Here is a 20,889-nt window from a genome sequence, read left to right as displayed (position 1 = left end):
GGATGGTCATCTAAGGCAATCATTTCCTGATGCACATCATTGCTACTTTTGATGCAACCTGCCTCTTGTTCTAGGATAGGGATATGGAGCAGCACTCCATTTTCTCTATGGTGGGTTGCCTCTGCAGATGCACGGCATGGGGCTACTTCCCTACCACCTGATTGTGGATGGGGCTGTGGGATCCGTTTGGGGGAAAGTCTTCTTTTTCAACTCTTTTCCTCTTACTTTCACATGGAGTGGCAAAGGGAGTCCCCAAGCTAGTACTGACAATGCTAGTGAGTGGTGATTCTGTACTTGCTGCTCCATAGCAGCTTTTTTCAGATGCCCCTGTATCTTTCCTTGACTGATGGTCTTACTGCAGTGAACACACTGAACAAAACCCAGGACCTCCATCACTGTAAAGTGATTCCAGATCAGGGATGACTTTCATAATCTCTTCTCTGCATCCTCACGGCCTGGACCATAAAGAAAAATGCCAGGGCCTACTCACACCGCCTGCTTTTCCTGAAGGTTGCTCTGAAAACCATGAGAATCATCTATTTCACCCATCAACTGACTTGAAGTTAAGGTGCTACTGATAAAATCTCCAAAATTTTCTTCACCTACTAGCTTTTCAATTTCTTAATCATGGAATGTCAGACAAGATTCCTCCTCAGAATAAATTGCTGAAAATATTGCCGCCATTAACTGAGAAGCAGTAATCTTTGAGAGTATACAACTGGTTTTGACTGTTGCATATCTTCTTCCCCTGTCCATGCCCCTGCCTTCTTAGTGTCAGTCTTGGATTGCTCTCCTGCCTTTCGACCCTGTTCCATAACAAGAGGGAGAGGAATTGGTAATGGTGGCACATATTCTCCAAATTTAATTTTCTTTTGGCCTGAGCTGGCTTCTACTGCTGGCATTCTGTGGCTAAAAAGGTCTCTTTTCAGTTTAAGATCAGTACTGCCTTTTTTCTCGAAGCTATTACAAGGTTAACTAGTTCTACAGCAAATCCTCTGCCCTTACATCAAAGTTGCATGATAGAATTTGAAGTGCTTACTGGGTTTTTTAATATTACAAAGGTATTTATTGATACTGTACCACCCCTCAGATTGCCACTTTAGTGTGTCACATATACACACACACACACGCACACTCATAGACACATGTATACACACACAGCTCTGCTGATTGACTCCTTTTGTACACAGACAAAAACTATGAGAAACCAAATCAAGAAAGCTGGCAGCTTAGCTGTCTACTAACCTCACTGCACTGCACTTTGCTATGTCAGACAGAGGCACAAAAAAAAAAAAATCACTGGCACTGCTTCAATCTCCACTCCATTCCTACCCTGCCCCCAGTGAACATGAAAATCAGTGCTATTGCTTCTGTCTTTCTTCTATCACAGTGGTTAATAAAACGGAAAATGTCATAATGCCTCTATATCGCTTCATGGTGAGACCGCACCTTGAATTCTGTGTACAATTCTGGTCAACGCATCTCAAAAATGATATAGTTGTGATGGGGAAGGTACAGAGAAGAGCAACCAAAATGATAAAGGGGATGGAACAGCTCCCCTATGAGGAACGGCTGAAGAGGTTAGGGCTGTTCAGCTTGAAGAAGAGACAGCTGAGGGGGGATATGATAGAGGCCTTTCAGATCATGAGAGGTCTTGAATGAGTAGATATGAATCTGTTATTTACACTTTTGAATAATAGAAGGACTAGGGGGCATTCCATGAAGTTAGCAATTAGCACATTTAAGACTAATCGGAGAAAATTCTTTTTCACTCAATGCACAATAAAGCTCTGGAATTTGTTGCCAGTGGATGTGGTTAGTGCAATTAGTGTAGCTGGGTTCAAAAAAGGTTTGGATAAGTTCTTGGAGGAGAAATCCATTAACAGCTATTAATCAAGTTTACTTAAGGAATAGCCACTGCTATTAATTGCATCAGTAGCATGGGGTCTTCTTATTGTTTAGGTAATTGCCAGGTTCTTGTGGCCTGGTTTGGCCTCTGTTGGAAACAGGATGCTGGGCTTGATGGACCCTTGGTCTGATCTAGCATGGCAATTTCTTATGTTCTTATGTTTTTACCTGCTGGTGACTACATCAGAGAAGATCAGAGAAAGCCCTTTACTAGTGCCAAAGTCTATTCCTGAAAATCTTTTTTTTTAAATTCTGAGATGGGTTCTGTAAAAGAAATGCTTTTGTGCAAGCTTCCAGAGAATAAATGAAGACTTTCTTGTGCTGTGGGAGGATATTAGCATCTTTTGAGACAAAATGCAGCTATAGGTAAGTTTTAAGAAATGCTTTGCTGTGTGATTTGTCCTCTGGTTCCCTTTCCAACTTGCCCCAACTTGGCTCCCAGGAGGCTGTGATATCATACAGGGAAAAGTTGGTTATTATAGTTACCATTTCTTTGCTAGGGACAGCATGAGACTTAAATGGGAAAAGTAAATTAATGAGACAAAAATGTGTGTTTAAATTCATGGGAACCCATCACTCAATTCCAGAGTCCATAAATGAAATAAAAAAGAGATTAATTTGTTGCATTTTACCCATTTGTTTTAAATGATTGCACATACCTATGGCTTTTTTTTTTAATTGTTACTGTACAGTGAGCTGAGGATTTCATGTTTTGTCCACAATGGCCCCTAAATCTCTTTCTTGGGAGGTGAGTCTTAATAGGGAATCCATCATTGTATGCCTACAATTAAAATTATTTTTCCCTTTATGCATCACTTTGCACTTGTCCACATTAAATTTTATCTGCCATTTTGATGTGAATCCTCCAGTCTTGTAAGCTCTTACTATTGCGTCGGAGGTGGACCATTGGGCCGAGGTCGGGTTGACGTAACCCATAGGTAGGGACCTATGGGTCCCCACCGTCGGCATGTGGAGTGGGCTGAAGTTAGAGGCTGCTGGAGCTTCACCTATACCAGCCCTCATTCCCCTCAGGTTGAGCCTTTGGGCCAGCAGGACTTAGGTGGGCCTCAAGGTTAGTAGTAAAGAGAAGTGGTTCAGCCCAGAGACAGCAATGTAGTCCTACCCTGGACTGGGTTCGGTATAGAAACTCAGGCGCCAAAGGAACGGAAGGTAACTGGAGGTGCTCAAGCAAAGAAAGGCTAAAGCCTTGTGAGTCCACGTCCAGAGAATAGGTGAAAGGAGGCATCACTGACAGGCTGGGATCAGAGCCGGCGGCAAGTGGAGGTCGTGGCAAGCAATGTAGGAGAGGTCTGTAGCGTAGTTAATCAAGGCAATAGTCAGGGCATGGAGAAGGCAGGCATAGTCAATCAAGGCAGTAGGCAGGGCATGGAGAAGGCAGGTGTGGTCAATCAAGGCAGTAGGGGTGTGCATTCGTTTTGAACGCATATGTAAAACGCAACTTTTTTTTTTTTTAACTTAAAAAAGTGATGAGGCGAAAACAATCGGATTTCCAACTTATTCAACATAGCTATGTTGAATACGTTGGAAATCGCGATTGTTGATCCTAAATACAAATTTAAACCCCTCACCCTCCTTAATCCCCCCCCAAGACTTACCAAAACTCCCTGGTGGTCCAGCGGGGAGTCAGGACGCCATTCCTGTATTCCTTTGCGAGGAGCACGTGACGTCGGCGTCACGTCGGAGTGACACGGACGTCACGTGATTCCCCGTGCGTTCGCTCCGGGACCCTCGTTGGTCCAACGAGGGTCCCGGAGTGAACGCGCGGGGAATCACGTGACGTCCGTGTCACTCCGACGTGACGCCGACGTCACGTGCTCCTCGCAAAGGAATACAGGAATGGCGTTCTGACTCCCCGCTGGACCACCAGGGAGTTTTGGTAAGTCTTGGGGGGGGATTAAGGAGGGTGAGGGGTTTAAATTTTTATTTAGGGAATCGGTGCACGTATGGACATAGACTCAACTTATGGAATTCTACATATTTTTTTATTTTTTTATTTAATATCTTTTATATACCGACGAACGTTGGGAACATCTCATCGGTTTACAGAGAACAGAACTTAGCAACAGGCTTTACATTTGTCACATGATTATAATAGGAATAGTAGAAATAACAATAATAACAAAAACAATAACATACGAATAATATGGAAGTTATACAAGTAATAATTAACTAAGTGGGATACATGATAGTGGTTAGTCAGAAGAGGGGCAGGGAGATTCTGCTAGATATGATTGATATCAACATTTGTAGGAGGAATACATTTGTATATACAATGGTTGTCGAGGAATATATACACGTTTGTGAGTAAAAATGTTCTTATTTACAGTAAGCTGTCTTGATAAATTTGCTTTCCGGGAAGCATAGTAGAAAGCTAATTGTTAGGCAAGATGGAAAGGGGTGGTTAGGGGGTGGGAAGGAAAAAGGGGTGGGGGGGGGAGAAGGGAGGAGGGAGGTTAGGAATTAGGGAGCGGGGGGGCTAATGTCCATATTGACCGAAATTGACCCCCCCCTTTCGACTTATGGACTTATGAACATAAACTTTTTGTCTGCACATCCCTACAAGGCAGTGGTCAGGGCACGGAGAAGGCAGACGTAGTCAAGCATGGCTGACTACATGGCTGGAGATAGGCTGAAGAGTAGTCAGGCATAGAAGAGGTCCGGGACTGGGGATAGGCTGAAGGATAGTCAGGCGTAGCAGAGATCTGGGGCTGGAGATAAGCTGAAGCATAGTCAAACAAAGCAGAGTCAAAATCCAAAGAGTCAGTCCAACACATAGAGAAGACAGGAACCGGGAACCACAGGAAACTGGAACACAAAGTAGAGAGGATTCTCTATCAGCAACGAGTACTCGGAGTATGAGGAGATCTGTTGCAAAGGCAATGCTATGGCATGAGGTATGAGCTTATATACACACTGAAGAGTCTGACGTCAGCATCTGGGGCCATGGCCAGGTTCCCACTGCGGGCCCTTTAAAAGAACTAGCGATGCGTGCGTGTGCGCCTAGGGAGGGGTGCAGCGCCGATGGTGGCGTCTGTCCACAGGCCACGTGGAGAGGCCTGACGAGCAAGGACATCTTGGCTGGCAACACTGGGGACCATGGCAGAGCAGGAGGCACCAGAGGCAACCTGAGTTCGAAGCTGGCAGTCCACCGCTGCCAGTGAACAGGAACCAGGAGCTGGAGTCTGTATAAGAAGGTGAGAGGGCCGCGCCGTGGGTCTGCTGCGGGCGGCATGCATAACACTTGCTGCATCTCTTCCCATTCTGGGTTAGATTTTAAAAGGCCTGTGCATGCAAAATCCAGGGTTTACATGTATGGCCGGGCCTTGCGTGCGCCACACAAATTTTCAAAGAAGCCCAGCCATGCAAGTAAACCCTGGTACATGCACAAGTGTCGGGTCTCTTCAAAGAGGCGAGCCGAGACAGCACTATTGAATGCTGTCCCAAAGACTTGCACACCAGCAGCCAGCTGGCATGCACAACTTACTTCAGCTTGGGATTTATTTATTTATTTATTTAACACTTTTCTATACCGACCTTCATGGTAGAGACCATATCAGGTCGGTTCACATCGAATAGGGGAACTGAACCAAGAACAGTAACCAAAACAAAAGGTTGAACGTGAAAAAGCAAAGTTACATTTAACAGGGAAATTAAACTTGGAGGCATAGACTGCTGGAAGGAAGGAAAGGCTAGAGATAGCGGAGAAATTATTAGTATAAACAGAGCAGTCAGGAGGCTCTTATTCTGGGCTTAGGGGTAATATGGAAATCCATTGCTCCTAAAGGAAGTTCTGTCGACTATTGTGTGTCATGGGTATCTGAGAAGGCTTGGCGGAAAAGCCAAGATCTGATCTGAAGTAGTAGGACATCATCTCCTATCCCATGTCTTTTTAATTTTCAGAAGTGTCTCTCATGAGGGACTTTGTCAAATGCCTTCTGAAAATTCAGATATCAACCAGCTAATCCTTATCCATGATTGTTAACAACTTTAATGCATTCTAATAGATTGGTATGGCAAGAGGTTCCTTTGTTAAATACATATTGGCTCTTTACTATTAAGCCATGACTGTCTATATGGGCAGTAAGAACAGCTTTAGGCACACCGATCTTTTGTTTCCCGAACCCCCCTGCAATCTTCTAGTTTTCAGGTACCAGGAATATGAATGAGCTGCTTTACTTCATTTGCATACAGCAAGATTAATTCATTTTTGTCAGGTGCTGTTCCTATTTTTTTACACAAGATCAACAACATAAAAATGTGTATCACCAGTAACATAAGAACATGTTTTAAACACAAGCTAAATGCCAGTTTTGCATTTAATACACATTAATGAACTATAGCAGCAAATATTCTTACATATCTGTTGATCAAATGGTAAAGATCTCTGATTTCCAGCATAGTTATAGACTATTTGGATACCCAGGCTGCCTTCATTTTAAATAATGTTTCCCTTTTTATTGACAATTCTGGATTTTATTACCCGAAAGATCTAAAAAAAATATTTCTCTTGTAGCCATGTATTTAGAAACTGTCAGATCATTTGATAGTAGCTTCATTTTTCTAACCCCCTTGTCATTTGGAAACTGCAAAATCTGCAATGTTTGAATGTTCAAGCCATCAATTTTCACTGAGGCTTAAATGTAGAGTTTGATGTATAACATATTCAAGGTAATTTAACATTGTGAAATAGGTTTTTATATGGCATTTCACAAGACATACACGTTAGAAAGTAATTTGTGAGTGCCAACTGTTCTTTTGTTCTTTCAAATTTTGAACATCTCAAGTATATAAATTGTATTTTGGCATCAGCTAATAAGAATACAGTTTTCACTAAATGGAGCTTCTGTATTAAAAATGTGCCTAGTAACAACATATATATATTTTTCAATAAGGTGGCTGAGTCAACAAAGGCTTGATTCACTCAAATCCAGAGCATTTTTGGCAGATATATATTTGTTGTTTTCAGTAAATAATAATCACATTCTATATTAAAAAGTTAAAACATGTGCTCTAGAGGCCCTATGGCTCTGTAAAGGCAAACAACAATCTTTCTTTAGGCTTTTAAGTCAAACCCCAATCAAAAATGTACAATATATTTTCAGCTTCATTACAATATGCATGCAATTTGTTATCCCTTTCCTGATATAGAGTCACTTTGATGACATCACTGACATCTAGAATGGGCCAGAGGAATCACACTGAGCATGCTCACGCTGTGATATTGCCCTACAATAAGGACAAGATGCAAACAAACTTGCCCACATCTCTATTACTCTACTGAATTATTTAAATATGCTCAAATGTGATTATGTGACCCCAGTCTATACAGTTCATTGGGATAAGGAAAATAAATGAAAATTTGGAATAGAAAGTTGTTGTTGTATTACTACATTGAGATTCAGTGGGACCTGTAAATGCTATTAATGCACCAGAAAAATAGGTCACAGTCTCTTCCCTGATCCTTTGCTTGGGGGTTTATGACAGAGAACAGTTTAGTTCAGATTTATTATTTATTGTTAATTTATTCCTTTATATTGTACATACTTTATTTATGTTTTAAATCATTACCTTGCATGTTGTGACTTTTTCGCTGTTTTTTGTATTATTATTATTTTTTTATTGTAAGCTGCCTTGGTGTCAATCAATAAAAAGTGGGGAATCAAATTTTAATTTTACTGTATAGCATCTATGTATAGCATCTATGCACAGCAAGGAGTTCATCCAAGACACTCAAAGAGATTGTTTCTCAGTTACTGGGTTTTTCCTAGCAGCACACATTATTTGGATCTACATTTTCCCCAGAGAGCATGAAGTGAGAAAAGATCACATTAGGCCATTGAAAGAATTAGAAATTAATAGGTACATTTTTAATCACCGGTGCACGCAAATTCCAGCAGATCCGCACATGGCGAGGCTATATGCACGCTGAGTACATTTTAGAAACAGCCCGGCCATGTGTATATCTGCCGGCATGCTCAGAAGTGCCAGCAAAGCCAAAAGGGGTGGGCCAGGGACTGGGATGGGACAGCACCAATAGATGCTGTCCTGGGGAAGCACATGCCGGCAGCTGGCTGGTGCATGGAACTTACTTCTCTTCCGAAGAGGAAGTAAGTACTGCAACAACAAAAAAAATAATATTTAGGGTAGGTTTAGGGGTCATGGAAGACAGGGGAAAAGAGATGCAGAGTAGGTAGGGTGTTTGGGAAGTTCTCTCCCGGTCCGCTCCAATTCTCCCAATCCACTCCTTAATTGGAGCGGACCGGAAGGGAACTGAGAATGGGCCAATCGCATCGCCATGTGTATTTTTTTGAAACCACTCCTCCTGCATGCTCAAGTCGAGACCTGCACACACATGCGCGTCCCAATAAAACATTGGGTGCACATGTGCACGTATCATATTTTATAACATACACGTGGCGACGCGTGCATGTTATAAAATCAGTGCGTCTATGTGCGCACACAGTGAACTGTGTGCACATGGACGCAAGTGCGTGCCTTTTGAAATGTAGCTTTAATTGAATAAATGGCTGCAAGGTTCAGTAGGTTGCCCATACTCTCATCCTCAAGAACTATTGAGGAATGTATTGACTGGACACAGTAATTTATTTATTTAACACATTTATATCTGCACAATCCAATAATCTTGGGAGTTTACAAATTAAGCAAACACAAATTACAATACTTAAAAGACACAGATCTAAACGCTTAATAAATAAATACAATATATACATCACTTAAAATATAACACCATAATACTATAAAGTCAGCAAATCTTATTAACGGGTAGATTTTCAGAGGGGTAGAGAAGCTCCTTCCCAGTCTGCTCCTTAATTGGAATGGACTGGGAGGGAACTGGAGAAGGCCCGAATACATCACCACGTGGAGTTTGCATTAATTCTCTCCCCTTTGCATGCGCTGCTCGCACATATGCGTGCAGGGCCCTTGGATTTTTTAACATGCATGCGCTGGTTCGCGCAGGTTATAATATCGGTGCATCCATGTGTGCGCGCTGGGAAGCATGCACACATGGATGCACATTATATAATCTACCCCTAAATTTTTCCCTAAACAAGTATGCTTTTAGCTGCTCCCTAAATCACAGCAGAACTGTCTCATTCTTAATCTTCTCCAGTAAGGGATTCTATATTATTGATATTGTGACTCTGAACATGCCCTTTCTGTATTGTGACAGCCAGATATATTTTATAGATGGAACTTGTAAAAGATTTTTATCAGAAGATCACAATACTCAGGATTGTAGATTTTTGGTCAGCAATGCAGAAAAACACTCTGGTACCAACCAATTCAATGCACTATAAATTAATCAACACCTTGAATTCAATTCACCATTGGATTGGTAATGGTAACCAGTGCAAATGCATCAAAGCGGTCACACATGGTGCCTGACTGAAATCCCAGTAATCAAACAAGCCGATGCATTCTAGACCAACTGCAATTGCATTATTGTCATTCTTGATGAACCTGTAATAGTAAGGCATTGCAATAGTCCAGAGGAGTCAGCACAGTGGCCTGTACCACTGCTCACAATTCTATGGATTCAAGATAAATGTTCAGGCTGTGAGCCATCTGCAGCTTCCAAGTGCACTTTTTACAATGCTTCAAATATATGCACATAAAGACAACACTATAGCAAGCATACACTTATCTAGCATACATCTGTTTAACATTGTCCTAGATATTTTTAATATCGTCATGTAGGATGTACTATAAAGTTCAACGATTAGCATGACTGCAGCAGGAGAAGGGGAAGGAAACCCTTCACAAGCAAGGAGTCACTACCAAGTGCTGTGGAGGGAGGTGGGAGACATGTTGGGGGCACAAAACAGGTAATGTGTTAAGTCAGGACAGGCAGGGGTGACCAAGAAATAGATTCCTTTCCCTTTTCAGTGCAAAGAGGTCATTAAAAAACTGTAGCAAAATGTTGGTCAAAGGTCAGCTTTCATGGCTGGGACTGACCTGTTTTATCTCAAGCTTGCTCCATGTGCATGAAGAACACCCCTGATCTTTTACACATTGGGGTGATAACTCACAAAGAGACAGGTGGCTATCAAAGCCTAGATTGCAAGACCATGTGAGAGGCAAGGTTTCAATAGTTAAATCCTCCACTCAATGGGCAAGATGAAAGGAAGCTGGCTTTTATAGCCAACTTCTCACAACAGGATATTGCCTCTTACTTGACAAGGCATTTAAAACTGATCAAGAATAAGAGCTGTGTATCAAGAGGAGGGCATGGCTGCTTCAAAGAAAATTTAGAAAAATTCTGTTTGTGTGTTTTAGAATTTTCTGTATTAACTATTCACATTAAAACGTATGTATGCTGTGGCTTATGCATATCCACTTTTATTAAGAATGCATTTCATGTAAAGTAAATGCATCTGAATTATTTCAGGTAACGAGAGAGAGAGAGGTGAGGAGCAGGGGAATGGATGAGTAGGGATGGTGGAAAGCGCCAGCATAACACCTGCCTAGCTGTGTATGAGAAATTTAAAATTGTTTTTTTAAAATGGTAGAAACGTCTTATTATTTTTAGTGTGTCCTGAAAGCATACAATAAGAATATCTGGTCCATGAGTGAAAAAAACGCAAAACATTTAAACTGTGAAAATTGCTCTCATAGAAGATAAATGGGAAGTGTGCAGCTGTGGCAGCACTCTGGCTCCGACAGTCTTCAGTTCAGAGCTAAAAAAACTGCATTCCAATTTGATGGCTACCAGAGAAATATAGAAGGTACAAATGTGTTTAGAAGAATGGTTGGTAGTGATAGGATTGCAGAGCTTTATCTGAACACCTTCAATGATTCTTCATTTAGCAGACTTAAGGGCAGATTTTAAAAGGAGCGCACGCACGCATATAGTCGCACCAATTTTATAACATGTCCGTGCAAGCACATGCATGTTATAAAATAAGTTTCCCATGTGTGTGCATACATGCTGAATTTTAGTGTCCATGCACACATGTACTGGCGGGTGGCCTTCTCCGCACACAAGAGGGAATTTTAAAAAGCAATACGCAGTGATGCGAGTAGGGCTACCTCAGTTCCCTCCCAGTCTGCCATAATTAAGGAGCAGTCTGGGAGGGAACTTCCATATACCCCACCTAACCTTTTTACCTTTTCCCATTACCTCTCCTCCCTGACCCATAACCCCTTCCTAGCTATAAGATTTTTTTTTTTTTTGTTATTTACCTTGATGCTCCTTTGGAGCAGCAGTAGACTCCACGCACTGGCAGGATGCCGGCCTGCGCTTCCCTGGGACAGCGGCTAATGGCGCTGCTCTGGCCTATGCTCTGCCCTGCTTCTCACCACCCAGAACCTGCCCTACCTGTTTCTTGAAGCTTGGCACTTCGGCATGTATCGGGAGTTACACGCATGGCCGGGCCCTTTGGAAAATGCGCACAGGTCCCGACCACACATGTAAACCCCAATTTTTACACGTGCGGACCTGTTAAAATTGGCCCACTTTCCTTTTCCCTCTAAAACAAATATTTCATTTTTTTGCTCTGACAGGCCTAAAACATTTTGGGTGAATTGAGCATATAGACTGTGACTTTTAAACTAAGTTGGATGCCTCAAAAAGATATTCTAGAAAATGTAAAATGTCATTCAAATGAAACAGAATTAGTCATAATGAGGCCAATATTCAACAGACTTAGCCAGATAAATGTTGGCATTGAAAATCCCATCAGCCCTGATTTAGCCTGATAATGTGTTTGGTTAAATTGATTTTCCAGCTAGCTTGGGGTTGGAGATAGAGAGTATTCCAAGGCAGAGCCGGTTATACAGCTAAGGTAGCTAGAAAAAATGCCAATTTAAAGGGTTATCTTGTTAGCATAGCTGGATAACTTGAGGGCAGCTGAAGATCAGTCCTGAAGTTAGCCAGATAAACTTATCTTGCCAACCAGTGGACCTCAATATTTAGCTGGAAAGTGCTGTATTGAGCTGGTCAGCATAAATAGCTGGTCTAACATCATCCGGATAAAGTTGCACAGTTATTTTTAACTGGATATTCAGAAGGACAAATCCAGATTTGTTTTTCTTCTGAATATCCCATAAATTATCCAGGTAACTTTACCTGGATAGTTTTAGACCAGCTATTTGCGCTTATCGAATAAATATGGCTTTATCCAGCTAAATGTTTTGGTTCACATTCACTGTGCCTCCAGCCCTGACCCCCTGTTTGTCCATGTAACCTTTTGCATACTAAATTGAGCACACAAAGTTATCCAGACAAAGCGGATAATTTTTAAAGGAGAAGACTTATGCAGCAAAAGCCAGTTTTAGATGCATACGTTTCCTGTATATCAGTCTCTGTTTTGTTTTGTTTTTTCTCCAAAACATTATAATCAAAAGAAAGGATAACAAGCAAGATTGAAAGTTGGATCTGGGGAACATATCCTTTAACTAGATCAATCTTATTTTGATATGAATTTGAAAGGAAAATACAGGGTTATTTTTAATATGAGTGATCAACTAAAACGAAACATTACAAAGTGATGACCAAGAGAGAAAATGTGTTTTTAATACCTGAGAAAGAGATTTTTTTCTAAGCCTGCACTAGGAAGCACTGCGCCACCCTGATAGGCTTGCAAAGCATGAAGACACCAATGTACAGCATGAGCAAACTACAGCTTAAAATCTTTAAGTCTGCAGTGCCAAACCAAAGTTTTATTTTTACAGCAATAGGTCTAGATTCCTGTCCAGAACCTCAGACTCCCAGCAACGGAATTAAATTTGGTGACCGGTACATGGTAGGAGATGTGGTGTCCTTCCAGTGTGATCATGGATACTCTCTTCAGGTGAGTTAATTGATTTAAAAGACTTCTTTGTTTAAAGATGCCTCTCTCTCTATATATATATATATAATATATATGTCTATGTCTATACCTATATAGACATACTGTGCTGTACTATTGTACTGTTGGCCCAATTCAAACTTTGTATACATCTGTGTAGACTTATACTAAGATTGTGTTTGCTCTAAAAACCTAAAACCTGAATCAGCCAATTAAATTAATTAGTTTATTCTTTTCAAGTAAATAATACTTTGATATATGGCTGATACATTTGAATTCAAAAATTCAATAGGCATAAAATAAAGGCAAGGCTCCTGCTAAAAGTATTGTAATTGTAATGCACGTGCTGTGACTGAAGTGGAAAGCTTTACCAGAACTGTATTGGCATTCAGAGATAGGTTAAAATGTCAAAAAGTGAGAAAATCAGCAAAGGTTAATTTAAAAAGCATGAATTCCAACAAGCTGTGGGAAATAAGGTAGGGAGGAAAGAAAATTAGCATAAGATGAACTTAGTGATTTTCAGGAGCAGCAAAGTCAGACAGATGTGCCCACTGGATCAAACAGAATGGGCAAATCTAGTAAGACGAGGATGAATTATGTAACATGGCATCAATTTTTGACATTTTCCTTCCTAGTATTATTTTCTGCACTCATGCATGCATTTTCCTGACTATTCTTTATTAACTTGGACCTGCGTGGGTGATTTATCTTAAGCTCCATAATTTTCTTTGTCAAATAAGTTGGTTCACAATATTTCTCAGCTCAGAATTAGACCTTGTCTGTAATACAGATCACCCTTCCGGTGGATATGTCTAATGTAACTTCTTTCTCTGAGTTGAAAGGATGAGCGTGTAATCAAGTTCAATTAAATAAATTAATCAATAAATAAAACATGACATAAAGCTTGATTAAACTGTTGTGGTGGAACCAGAAAGCATCCAGAACAGTCAGGACAAGTCTTAGAGCATCATTTTCCAAAGCAGTACTGAAGGTAAGTTAGTGCTCCAAGTACAAAGACAGCCTTTTAAAAACTGTGGGACTGGTCCTGTATAAAATTATGCACAAACACATTGTATGTACATACTTTTAAGCTTTACAGGCGGTGGAGTCTTAGTGAGGTTGGGAATTACATATATATTTTTTATTTTAAAAATAATGTGTGTAAATTCTATCTGCAAAACTATATTCACCAAATATCCCCAATGCTTAGGCCCAGCCTGAAGCCTCAGCCTTGCATAGGCCTAGGCTGAGGTAGCTCTCTGTGATCTCAACCTTTAACCTATGCAAGACCCAGGCTTTGGCATTGGATCCCCCATAGACCATGTTACTAAGACTGGGGAGGATACTGGCCCTGGCATTTTTTCATGTGGGAGGGGCTTGTTAGGCCTCGTATCTTTTTTTATTTTTTTCATTTTCAGGGGTGGGGAGTGTTTAAATGTTTATTTTGTTTTTTTAATAAAATAAACATTTGATGAAACATAATTTGTGGAAAATCAAACCCCCCAAAAACAAAATGAAGAACAAAACAAAAAATGTTTCTTCTTCCCACCCCTAATTTACAGTGCATATATACAGCCTGTATCGAGGCTCTAGGTAGTTCATATAAAAACATACATAATGCAATGATACAGTAACTTAAAAGAATAAAGAGGATCTACACTGGTCCATCTAAATAACCTCTATTTACATTTATGCCTGCCTGAACAAGAATGTTTTCAACATAGATTTAAAAGATTTTGCACAGTCCATCTGCCACAGTTTTATCAGGAAAGAATTCCACAGAATGGGGGCTGCCACCTAAAATGCCCTTTCCCTTGTCTCCATTAAATGAACATGCTAGTGGAAGGGACATCAAGCAAACCTTGCTGTTCAGATTGAAGGGACCTTACTGGCTTGTAGATATTCATCATTGCATTTTCCCAGGGCATGGAATCAAATGACAACAGCCTGTGCACTAGGAGGCAACTTTATACTTGATCCTCCACTGGATTGGAAGCCAATGAAGGTCAAATAATACTGGTTTTATTTGCTGTCTCATACCAACTTCTGAAATCAAACAAGCAGCAGCACTCTGCACACATTCTAAAGCATAAAAGGCCAGATTTTAAAAGGCCCGCACACGTAAAATTCGGAGATCGAGAGCATGGCTGGGCCCTGAACTCTGCACTCATTTTCTAAGGGGCTCGGCCACATGCATAGCCCCCAATACATGCTGAAGTGCCAGGCCAGATGAAAGGGGTGGGTCAGCACCATTAGGCCAATGCGCATAACTTACTTCTCATCAGAGCAGGTAAGTTGCAAAACAAAAAGAAAAGGGTTAGTTAGGCTAGATTATGGGGTCAAGGTGGAAAGGAGAAAAGGGAGAAAGGTTAAGTAGAGGGGTAGGGAAGTTCCCTCCCAGTCCGCTCCTTAACTGGAGCGGACTGGAAGGGAACTGGGAAGATGTCCGATTGTGTCAACATGCGTAATTGAAAAAAAACCACCTGCGCGAGGAGGAGGCCACACAACAGCAAGTGCGTGCAGACATTAAAATCCAGCGTGCATGTGCATGCAGGAATTGTATTTTATAACATGCGCACGGAAAATAATTGCATCCATGTGCATGTGTGGGCCTTTTAAAATCTGACCTAAAGTGTCTTCAGATGGAGACCTAAATACAACCATATTGCAGTAGTCCAGAGATTATATTTGATATACTGCTTAACATAAATATCTAAGTGGGATACAGTGTATAACAAATAAACTCCAAAAATCCACCCTAATAGGCCGATACAGTAAGGATGCGGTAGAAAGAGTGCGGCAGTGCCGGGCGCACCCGCATTTGCCGCATGCACAGTTCGGATGACATACCGCTCGTTACAGTATTTAAATGGCATGCAAATGCAAGCCGCGTCCAAAACGCGTCCAAGAAGCGTACATGAAGCGCAATCCATTTTACTGTATAGGCGCTATACAGTGCCTACATAGTATCCTGGGTGCACTGGTACCTGTCATTTCAAATGTCATTTGAAAAGACAGGTACCAGGAAGTGGATACAGGAGAAGGGCTGCCTGATCCCCTCACTCCCCGGGACAAGACCAAAGTGAATCGGGCAAACTTTCCCCCAGGCCTCGCTCACCTTCCCTGGCCGCGTCCATGGGTACCGATCTCCCGCGCTGACAGCTCCGGAGCAGCCCCAGTCCTCTCTCCCCTCCTCCCGGGGACAGCCGGCGGCGAGAGCAGCATCAGCAGCCCGGGGCAGATCGGGCGCTCCCCATGGCTCCCAGGATTTCTATTCTCTAAAAGGTAATGAGCGCATGCCCGGACGTCGCACGCCGTGACCTGAGCGCCCGGCTAGACGTCCGAGGTCACGGCATGCACCTTTTAGAGAATAGGAATCCTGGGAGCCATGGGGAGCGCCCGATCCGCCCCGGGCTGCTGATGCTGCTCTCGCCGCCGGCTGTCCCCGGGAGGAGGGGAGAGAGGACTGTGGCTGCTCCAGAGCTGTCAGCGCGGGAGATCAGCACCCATGGATGTGGCCAGGGCAGGTGAGCGGGGGCTGGGGAAAATTTGCCCGATTCACTTTTGTCTTGTCCCGGGGAGTGAGGGGGTCAGGCAGTGAAGCGGGGCTGACTGGGGCTGCTCCGGAGCTGTCAGCGCGGGAGATTGGCACCCATGGACGCGGCCAGGGCAGGTGAGCAGGGGCTGGGGGAAAGTTTGCCCATGAAATTTCATCTCGGCTTGCCTGACACTCCACACTAACGCAGGGGGAAGGGTAGGCGGTAAATTAGCAGGTTAAACATGCAGCAAAACTGCAGGTTAAAAAAGCGATAATTACTGGTCTTCATGTCACAACTTGTAACTTTCATTATGTTTTGTACTCCTTTTTCTGATGGCTGATAGTACACGAGTTATCTCTTGGAATGTAAATGGCCTAGGCTCGCCGGTTAAAAGATATAAAATCCTCAAACAGCTTAAATCCCATAAACCAACTATAGCCTGTTTGCAGGAAACCCATCTTTCTGCAATCGAGAGTGGTAAACTCAAAAGAGATTGGGTGGGAGACTGTTATTACAATCAGGCAAAGGGGAAAAAAGGTGGGGTAGCCATTTTAGTAAACAAAACTGTCTCTTTCATTGCCTCTAACACAGTACGAGATGAGGAGGGTAGATTTCTTTTGGTGTCTGGTCATCTAAATGGACAAGAGGTCTCTATCTGTAACCTTTATGCGCCTAATGCCTACTCTCACTCTTTTTTCATTTTTGTATTGGAACAATTAGTTGAGCATACCAAGGGTTACTTAATTGTAGCAGGGGACTTTAACTTACCTGCGGATCCCAGCATGGATAAGACGCCTGCAGGCTCATTACTCCCAAATAGGGGTGGAAAGGGGGTCCCATTTTTATGTTCTGAGTTTTCACTCCTGGATACATGGCGGACGCTACATCCCACAGAGAAAGATTTTACACACATCTCTAGGGTGCATACCTCTCTATCCCGTATTGATTATATTTTGACACCAAGGGACGGGCTACATCTGATCTCTGAAGCCGCGATTGGGCCACAGGGGGTGTCTGATCATGCGCTGATTTGGGTAGACATACATTTCCATGATAGGGCTAATGGGGACAGGCTGTGGAGATTCCCTGGTTTCCTACGTTTTGATTTGTCTTTCAAAGTGTTTTTGCAAACCAAATGGGAGGACTTTGCTAATCTCAACCACCAGCATACCTCAAACCCGCAATTGTTTTGGGAAACGGCTAAAGCCGTTCTCAGAGGTGAAATCATCTCCTTTGTAGCAGCTAGAAAGAGGAAGCTAAATAAAAGCATTTTGGAACTAGAAGCCAAATTGGGTACACTAAAACAGAAATTCATTTCCTGCCCTTCCCCCATTTCCCAACGGGAGTATTTTGCGGTCTTGCGGGATCTGAACTGTGTTTTACACCAGAGGGCACAACGGGCTTTTCAAGTTGCTGATCGGAATTTTTTCCGATATGGTAATAAGGCGGGGAAACACCTAGCTAATTTAGTACGGGCCCATAGGGGAAAGACCTTCATACCCAGCATGCGTACCATGACAGGGACTACGGTCTCTTCAAGAAAGGAGATCTGTGAGGTGTTCCGTAAGTTCTATGAACAACTATACACAGATGACATAGGAGGGGGAAGGATAGAAGAGGAGGCGTTTTTTGCAGATCTTACGCTGCCTACGCTTACTAAAACTCAGCTATCGTTCCTCAATAGACCTATCCTACCCTTGGAGGTCCTGGCTGCTATTTCCACTAGCAAACTGGGGAAGGCACCAGGTCCAGATGGCTTTTCGTTCGACTTTTATAAGATATTGCAACATAGCATTGCCAATCACTTGACTGATTTTTTCAACGATGCGGTCACTAAAGGGGCGTTCCCACCACTCTTTAACACGGCACATATTACTGTTCTCCCCAAACCGGGCAAGGACCCGTTATACCCAGCCTCTTATCGTCCTATATCACTACTGAATTGTGATTTAAAACTCCTTGCCAAACTTTTAGCCACCAGACTAAACGTGATACTCCCGCAACTAATTTCGGTACATCAGGTGGGATTTGTTAAAAATAGACCAGCCTGTACACATATTCTCAAATTGTTATCCGCTATGAGCTCTTCCCTTTCACAAGCTTCCCCAGCTTTAGTGATTGGCCTAGACTCGGAAAAAGCTTTTGACCGAGTATCTTGGCCATACCTATTCTCTGTCTTAGGACGCTATGGCTTCGAGGGGAATTTTCTGGCGTATCTACATATGTTATACGCACAACCTAAATCACACATAACGGCCAATGGTTGTAAATCGGGAGAGGTACTTATCCGTAGGGGAGTGCGGCAGGGTTGTCCCCTTTCCCCCCTCTTGTACATTTTAGCTATTGACCCTCTACTCAGGAAAATAGCGAGCTCGCCAGCCATACAGGGCTATGGCACAGGCCATCACATATTCTCCATTGCCGCCTTTGCTGACGATATTTTAATTTATCTCACTGACCCCCAGCGGTCTTTAAACCCCCTGCTAGGTATCCTGGAACAATATGGGGAATTCGCAGGACTACGTATTAACAAGGATAAATCAGAGGCTTTAGATGTGGGGGGTAGAGTGAAATCTCAGTGGCAAGGTCTTTTTCCTCTCAAATGGGTGACCACTGCAATGAAATATCTAGGCATCCAGATACCATCCGAAGTGCGTGAATTTCATAGATTGAACGTGGAGCCCCTCTTAGAGAGAACGTCTTTATTATTGAAGAAGTGGCATGGTCTGCCCTTATCTATCTCTGGTAGAATCCAATTAATTAAAATGATGATCCTCCCCCGGTGGCTTTATATTCTACAAATGACCCCAATTTGGCTGACGGGGAGGGATTGCAGGGGGGCAAACGCCCTCTTTCGGAAATTCATTTGGAATGGACGTAAAGCCCGCCTATCGCTAATAACCCTAACACAACCTCCAAAAAAAGGGGGTCTGGGCTGTCCCAACCTACGCAGATACAATTTGGCTTGTATTCTCAGACACGTGAAAGATATTCTGGGTAATACGTCTCATTACACTCCCCTTGCACTCCTTTGTTCTTGGTGGAATCAACAATCCTTAAATCCCCTGCTTCAGCTTCCTAGAACCCAGCTGCCAGCGGGGCTTCTCACGCAACCATTGATTGGGGCCAGCCGGAAGGCCTGGGCATACCTGTGTGCTCAGGCAAAGTTTTCTTCAGCACTTACTCCTCTGTTAACTATCTGTGGTAACCCATTATTCCCACCAGCGATGACTGTATCCGTCTTCCATAGATGGAAAGAAAGGGGCTTCACCTGGTTATACCAGTGCTATTCACCTGATGGGAGCCAGTTTTATTCCTTCTCAGAATTACAACAGTTATTTGACCTAGTACCCCAAGATCATTTTGCTTACAGGCAATTGAGAGATTTTTGTTATACGCATAAGATGTCCTCACTAATTAACCCGCAGTTTCGGGTTGTTCAAAAGGTACTCTCCATCCATAAGACGCAGAAACCCACGATAGCAGCATTGAATCAAGCATTACTGTTGCATCTTCAGTCCGATGCTGTAGTTGGTACTTGGCAACAATGGCTGAAGTGGCCTGATTTTACGTTAACTAGTCAGGAGTTTTTATCCTGCTTTGAAGTGATTACTGAATGGTCTGAGAGTGTACTGTATAGGGAGATCCAATTCAAATTTCTGAGACGGTACTATATGGCGACGGACAGGGCTTTCCTAGCCCATATCACGGCCTCCGCTAACTGCCCCAAGTGTAATGCAAAACAGGGCACGTATACACATCACTTCTGGGAGTGTAGTGCCATCTCCTTGTTTTGGAGGGAACTGATTGACACGTGCAACTCGTTACTTGCCTTGGATCTCCCATTTGATCCCATACTCTGGTTATTTGGGGTCATTCAGACTCCATTTGTGGGTTTGGGGAAATATGAACTACAGTTCATTCGCAGAGTCAGTCTAACTGGTAAGAAGGCCATCTTAGCCTGCTGGATTTCTGCCGAGTCTCCCACACATGACATCTGGTTTCGGTCCTTGATCAAGTTGTTCACTTTAGAATATACCTGTGCCCAAGAGGCTGCCGAACACAAACAGAAATGTATGAGTAATATTTGGAAACCGTTGGAGCTTTATCTACGACCCAACATACTACCCTGATTAAAACCCAAATGTGGGAGTGGTTATGCGAGCCTCCTGTACCATAGATAGGGATGACTCACAATCCAGTATGTAGCTGTCTGTAGCTGACTCTCTCTTGTAGGAGTTTGCTATGCTGTCTCAGTACTCTGACACCACACTCACACTGGTCTAAAAGGGGGGGGGGGAAGAAATGAAAAAAGGGGGGGGGACATTAGGGAATGGTTGGGATTTGTTAGTGTGTTAATATGGTTTATAATGTAGAGATTGTTTAATAGGATTGCCAAGGTGTACAATGCTGATTTTTCTTCTACATCATGTATGCTTTGTTACTTTATGTCATCTGCAATTTCTTATGGTGTCTCATGGTGTGTAATCTGTACCCTTTGGTTCTCTACCTGTAAAACTCAATAAAAATAAGTTACAAAAAAAAAAAAAAGCGATAATTGGGGCGCGTGTTACTGTATGGGAAGGAATAGCTAATCCGATCGTTTACAT

The 20,889-nt window shown here is 42.6% G+C and overlaps 1 protein-coding gene across 1 annotated transcript in view; it reads left to right on the top strand.

Moving 5' to 3' along the window:
* Positions 1 to 20,889, top strand: part of CSMD3 (CUB and Sushi multiple domains 3) — a 3,551,396-nt gene that overhangs the window by 2,769,788 nt on the left and 760,719 nt on the right. The window contains 1 exon segment of the mRNA XM_029591914.1: positions 12,625 to 12,743. Coding sequence (XP_029447774.1) covers positions 12,625 to 12,743 — 119 coding nt within the window.

This window comes from Rhinatrema bivittatum, chromosome 2 (genome assembly GCF_901001135.1).
Source record: "Rhinatrema bivittatum chromosome 2, aRhiBiv1.1, whole genome shotgun sequence".
NCBI lineage: Eukaryota > Metazoa > Chordata > Amphibia > Gymnophiona > Rhinatrematidae > Rhinatrema > Rhinatrema bivittatum.
The sequence above is the reverse complement of the archived record's forward strand: the minus strand, read 5'-3'. Positions and strand labels throughout refer to the sequence as shown.